General features: G+C 39.7%; 1 protein-coding gene across 1 annotated transcript; it reads left to right on the forward strand.

Annotated features, from left to right (window-relative positions):
• Positions 1-3630: 3630 nt before the first annotated feature.
• LOC137528261 (brain-specific homeobox/POU domain protein 3) lies at positions 3631-6268 on the forward strand. Its single transcript, XM_068249546.1, has 2 exons — positions 3631-3828; positions 4252-6268. Exons 1-2 carry the CDS (start codon positions 3709-3711, stop codon positions 5170-5172), a joined length of 1041 nt encoding a protein of 346 aa, XP_068105647.1. The 5' UTR covers positions 3631-3708; the 3' UTR covers positions 5173-6268.
• Positions 6269-6703: the final 435 nt, after the last annotated feature.

Consider the following 6703-nt stretch of genomic DNA (forward strand, 5'->3'; position numbering starts at 1 on the left):
AATGTAGAAACTTGTGTTTTTCCTCTAGACTGGGGAAGGGTCATCCATCATGTTTTTACTTTTATCAGGTTTCCAGTTGAAAAAAAAAAATATATTACTCACCTCCTGTCACTTTGGTGTCACAAATGACAGGAAAGAAAAGACAATCTTTCCAATGGGGAAACAGTCAGCAATAACAAGTCAACATGTGTTCCAACCAACTGTTGCCCAAACTCTAAAACATAAAAATAAGTTTTAGGCGGAGCTGGGCTTTAAAGCCTAACACCACTGCAAATCTTTGGGATTTAGAAAGGACATTGAAGGAACAGGAACCTTTGCCAGGTTTTTATTTTCTGGGGCTATGCTGGGGATCATTTCACTCACTTCCTTTTGATTTCACAGGTGTCACATAGGACAGAAAATGAAGAAAATTTGCTATAACAGGAACACAAACACCTATATTTTTTACCATATGGAAGGATTAGTCTGGCTGTTTTAGTGTGTGTGTGTGTGTGTGTGTGTGTGTGTGTGTGTGTGTGTGTGTGTGTGTGTGTGTGTGTGTGTGTGTGTGTGTGTGTGTGTGTGTGTGTGTGTGTGTGTGTGTGTGTGTGTGTGTGTGTGTGTGTGTGTGTGTGTGTGTGTGTGTGTGTGTGTGTGTGTGTGTGTGTGTGTGTGTGTGTGTGTGTGTGTGTGTGTGTGTGTGTGTGTGTGTGTGTGTGTGTGTGTGTGTGTGTGTGTGTGTGTGAATTTGGACAGAGGCGCCAGGCAGGTTAAAATGATCTAAAAACAACTAAAAAGGAGGAGTACAGGTGGACTTACCTCCTGAAATGATGGACAATCGAGATTGTGAGAGGCGCATTGCCACTATTGGACCTTTTTGAGCTTGCACTCCTTGCCTGATGAAGCGGGTTATACCTGCGAAACGCGTTGCGGAGTGCCAAAATAAATTGTTATTTGCGATTTGAACAATCTCGATTGTCCATCATTTCAGGAGGTAAGTCCACCTGTACTCCTCCTTTTTAGTTGTTTTTAGATCATTTTAACCTGCCTGGCGCCTCTGTCCAAATTTGCACAGTATATAGTCCACCTTGGGTGGAGGGGACTGTCCCCTTCTTTCTATCTACAGAGAGCGACTTCTTAAACCTGAGTGGGGTCAGGTTCTAATACTCCCCACCTGCATTTCAAGTGGTTGCCTATGTGGTAACCCGTGTTTGTGAGTATATCCACATCTGTTAATTATTTCGCCAACAATTGTTAGACTTACTGCACTATATTGGGCTCTCGGTTTTTCTTTTTGTTTCAAGTGCTCTGATTGTGTCTGTGTGTGTGTGTGTGTGGGGGGGGGGGGGACTGTTGAAAAAATGTCACTCACACCCTGCTGTTTTCTGGGGTATCTTCAAAAATTGAAAGTAAATAATTCTGTCAAATGTCAGGGACACCGACAGCAATAACAAAATGGCATTGACTTTAACCTTTCCTCACTGTCTAAAATAAAAAAAAATAGTTTTGGTTGAATTGATTTTTAACAGTGGCATAGCAATAGGGGATGCAGAGGCTGCGTTTGCACCAGGGCTCCTGAACCTGTGTGTGTGTGTGTGTGTGTGTGTGTGTGTGTGTGTGTGTCTCTGATTGTGTCTGTGTGTGTGTGTGTGGGGGGGGGGGGGGACTGTTGAAAAAATGTCACTCACACCTTGCTGTTTTCTGTCTAAAATAAAAAAAAATAGTTTTGGTGGAATTGATTTTTAACAGTGGCATATCAATAGGGGGATGCAGAGGCTGCGTTTGCACCAGGGCTCCTGAACCTGAGGGGACAACATAGGACTCTCCCCCAGTAACTGGATAGCTTTTTATTGGTGCTGTAATGGTCACCTGTATATGTGCTTTCAATAGTGATAATCTTTAACAAAACACTTTTTTTCCTTTGCTTACCCCTCTCTCACACAATGGTTGTCTTTGGAGAGCCAGTTTTGGTGCAATTATTATCCATATTATGCTGGGGGGGGGGCAGTTTTTAAAATTTGCAGTGGCTTTGTGACACTCTAGTTACGCCACCGGTTTTATTGCATTGAGGTGGCTGATTTCATTGATATCAGTGTCTTTATATGGTTGATAACTATCTCCCTTATATTGTTGTGCATATAATCACAGTATTGCAACTGTGGCCAGGGCAAACCGTGTTGTTTACTCACAAATAAAGTCAATCTGTGATCAGGATACAAAAAGATCAGCTTATGGGTGATTCCAAATACGTGATTAATCCATTATGTCTATAGCCTTAGGGCTCATACAGACATTAATTGTATCATTTTTATTATTATTATTATTAAAGAGACACTGAAGCGGAAAAAAAAAATATGATATAATGATTTGCATGTGTAGTACAGCTAAGAAATAAAACATTAGGGGCAGAGACATAAGTCTAATATCGTTTCCAGTACAGGAAGAGTTAAGAAACTCCAGTTGTTATCTATGCAAAAGAGCCATTGAGCTCCACGACTTTCAAAGTCGCAGAGAGCTCTGTCTTCTGAAGCTTATTATCGCAAGTGTCTGGCTCTGTATTGTTTGTTTTTCTGCAGAGAACAGTTCAAAAGTTCACTAGCCTGCTCTGTAAAATCACTTAGCGCCCGTTTCCAGTACCGCCGGCCGAATCGCTTGCAGTAGCGATTCGGCCGGAACCCCCTACAGAATTTGCGGCGGAGGCTGCAATTCCCTGCGATCCCGCCCTCCCGCTCAGTGCCGGCGTGCGTCTACGAGACGCACGCCGCACTAGTGGAAACGAGCCCTAAGAATGCTGAGTAGTGTGTAAACTGCAAATATTAGAGAATGATGCTATGTTATAACAAAAAAAAACAATATAACTGAAAATAAAGATATGAGAATATTTTCTTTGCTACCAGAGTTCTAGTAATTATCTGTACTACACAACCAATTTATTATATCATAATATTTTTTTTCACTTCAGTGTCTTTGTTTGCATGTGTGTGTGTCTGTATGTGTGTGTGTGGGTGTGTGTGTGTGTGTGCGTGCGTGCGTGCGTGCGTGTGTGTGTGTTTTTATTTATGTAATGTATACGTGTGCAATGTGTGTGTGTGTATAATGTGTATGTGTGTGCAATGTGTGTGTATATGTACGTGTGTGTGTTTATGTATGTAATGTATGTGTGTGCAATGTGTGTGTGTGTGTGTAATGTCTGTGTCTGTAATGATGATTTAAAAGTTAGATCTACTACAGTATCTGCAAACAGGCAATGGGATTAGCTACTTTTCACCATTGAATAGAGTCTTGTAGTCACGCTTTGCCAGCTGTAATTCTTGTAGCTAGTAATTTCCTCTCTAGGATGCCTTCTCTTTCATTGTCTCACCAGCAGAAGCTAAGAAGATCCTCTTACTGTGAGCTGCATGCTGTGCAATGTAACAGTTCATGCACACAATGGTATCAGGATACATCCTTAGCCACCTGACTGCCTGCTGTTCATTAGGGCTCAAGGGAAGGCTAAAGGAGGGGTCGATGATGCTCAGAGTGATCTCACTGCCTCCAGCTCATTTTTCATAAGGGAGGAGTCCTTAGCTCTCAAGCTCCTCCAATCAAAAAGGCAATAGGAGGGGTATCTGCCACTGATACTGTGATAAGAACTCAGACAATAACAACACACCAAAAAGAGCAAAGCTTAACCAAATTCCAACCTGCTCATGCACTAGCAACAAGGCTTTCCCCAGGACCCTTTTCAAGATGATGTCCATGAACAGCAAGCAGGCGTTCAGCATGCATCCGATGCTACACGAGCCTAAATATGGTCCAATTCATACTAGCTCGGAAGCAATCCGCAGAGCATGTCTCCCAGCACCACAGGTAAGTGTCAATATTCATTATATTATGGCTTAACCTCCATAAGTTATCCTATAAAAAGTCAGTTCAGTGTGCTATAGCATAGGAGTAAAACTTAATTACTGTGTTCAAGGATTTTTGCATTTTTAGGATGTGCTCCTTAACTGTTTTTTTAGGGATAGTTTTTAGCAGTATTGCTCTTAATCATCTGATGTATTGTGTTCGTATCTGAAATTAGTTTATTTCCGAATAGAATAGAATCTTTGGCATTTATCTCGGAAAACTGCTAACTGCATATTGCTTCACAATACTATGCTGAACACTAGTTAACTGCACAAATACTTGATAAGGTTAAGAAAGGCAGCTAAGATAGTATAGATTTATGCACTAGAAATGTTAAATGAGGAATAATAAGATATCATTTTTACACGTATTTTTTGTTTTCAGCTTCAAAGCAATATCTTCGCTGGCTTCGATGAAACTTTACTTAGAGGAGCTGAAGCTTTGGCAGCTGTGGATATCGTTACTCAGAAAACACATCCGTTTAAGCCAGATGCCACCTACCACACTATGAGCAGCGTCTCCTGCACTCCAACCTCTTCCTCGGTGCATTTGCATCACCCTTCCGTATTAACAACCCACCATTCTCATCATCATCATCATCATCATCCTCACCATCAACCCTCACAAGGTTTAGATGGGGACCTTCTAGACCACCTAAATCCTGCTCTCGCCTTAGGAGGTGTCCCAGGACAAGATATTGGAACGACACCCTCCCATCCACACAATCATATGTCTGCCATTAACCACATGGCCCACCACACACAGTCTATGAACATTTCTCATAACCATGCACTGGCAGCTCACACAGCAATGTCCTGCTCTGAGAGTGAAACAGACCCAAGAGAACTTGAATCCTTTGCTGAAAGATTCAAACAAAGGAGAATAAAACTTGGTGTGACACAGGCTGACGTTGGATCTGCACTGGCCAACCTGAAGATCCCAGGTGTTGGTTGCCTCAGCCAGAGCACCATTTGCAGGTTTGAGTCCCTCACATTATCTCATAACAACATGGTGGCCTTAAAGCCCATCTTGGAAGCTTGGTTAGAGGAGGCTGAAAGAGCACAAAGGGAGAAAATGACCAAACCTGAAATCTTTACAGGGGGAGACAAGAAACGTAAACGCACTTCCATTGCTGCCCCAGAAAAAAGATCACTAGAAGCTTATTTTGCTGTCCAACCAAGACCTTCTTCAGAGAAGATAGCAGCAATTGCTGAAAAACTAGACTTAAAAAAGAATGTAGTTCGAGTCTGGTTTTGTAATCAAAGGCAGAAACAGAAAAGAATGAAGTTTTCTGCAACATATTAAAAATCAAAGCACTATTGTGAACTGAAACATTAACTTGTTCCAATCTAAGGGAATTTAAATATACTTCAACCTGCAGTTGTCTCCATATCTTGGCATATACATGAATTGGTAAAGAATTGGGACATATAAGAATAAACCACCTAGAAAGTTGTAATGGTGAGTGGGAAGCTCAGGATAGTGTCTTTGGCTTGACTCCCTTGACAGAAATTCATGTGACTTTGTCAAACAGAAAAAGAAAATAAAACACACAACATAAAACTAAAAGGAATGACAGACAAAGCGTACAAAACTTGAAATACCAATCTGCTTCTCTCAGTTTGAACTACCCTTTTATATTTATTATTGTAAATATTAATCTGTGATGAAATTGCACCAGTGGTTAAAGTTTTAAGTTATTACTAATTTAATTTGCTGTATAGCACACACACCTTGAATATAATATTATTTAATTTAATAAACATGATGAGTCTGACACCCATTGACAAAAAATTACAAACCTTTCCAATGCATGGTTTTCTTCACCTTCCTCTCTAAAAAAAATATTTCACTGCATTCGCAATAACTGTTCTTTTTCTACCTCATCATCTGCTAGAAAGCACATGTTCAGATCCATAATCTCCGTAGGACGCAACTGAGTTCAAATAGTCATGACCCTGCTAGCTCAGTACAAAGATGCTTTGACAATCAAATGAGTTTGTTCACATTTATTCTGGTTTTCCCCTCCTTTAAATGAATATGTATGTCAAAGTACGTATCGTCTTTACTAGCAATTCAGCACAATCTCACCAAATTTGTGCATTACTTTGATTTAATGCAAATTATTGACGGCACAGGTGAGAGTTTTATTTTTTAAAAGTTTAAAAAAAAAGTTTTAACTTATATGTAATCAAGTTCACATTGGATTGGTAAGGTTAATTATTTTAATAAATGTCTAACTTTGCACTTTTTTGGCAAGGCACACATTGCTTGGCATATGAGAGATTTTTCCATCTGTTTCATTTTTTTTTATGGAGTATTTAATTTTCTATGTGTGTACCGAATGGAATTTTTGTTTCTGTGTATGCTACAGAATTTCCAATAAACCATGCACGATTTACCTCATTTTTCCTGGTATTGTTATTATCATGCTTTTTAACCTGCAAGAGAAAATTGACTGTGTACTCAAACAATGTTCTAAAACATTGAGCATGCTGCATGCTTTAAACTTTGTATGTACTAGACAGAAAAGACAGAAATATGATACATGTAGAGGTCACTTGAGAAGGCGCACACTGCAAGCTGGTGCATCACATTTTAAGGTTAAGTTTCCTCTTTGCTAAGAAAGCAATCTTTTTTTTTTTACAAAAGTTTATGCAGGGAGAAATGTTTATGCCCCAATTAGCTAGTGCAATAGCAAATATTTACTATGATTTGTTCTGAATTGTAGGGCTGCACAGTTATAACATCACTTAGACATTTGAAATGCTTTCTAGCTTTTAATCTGTTACAAATTATACATTTGCTTTTAATTTTAAAAGATACTGAGTGTTAA

This window comes from Hyperolius riggenbachi, chromosome 8, assembly GCF_040937935.1.
Source record: "Hyperolius riggenbachi isolate aHypRig1 chromosome 8, aHypRig1.pri, whole genome shotgun sequence".
Classification (NCBI taxonomy): Eukaryota; Metazoa; Chordata; class Amphibia; order Anura; family Hyperoliidae; genus Hyperolius; species Hyperolius riggenbachi.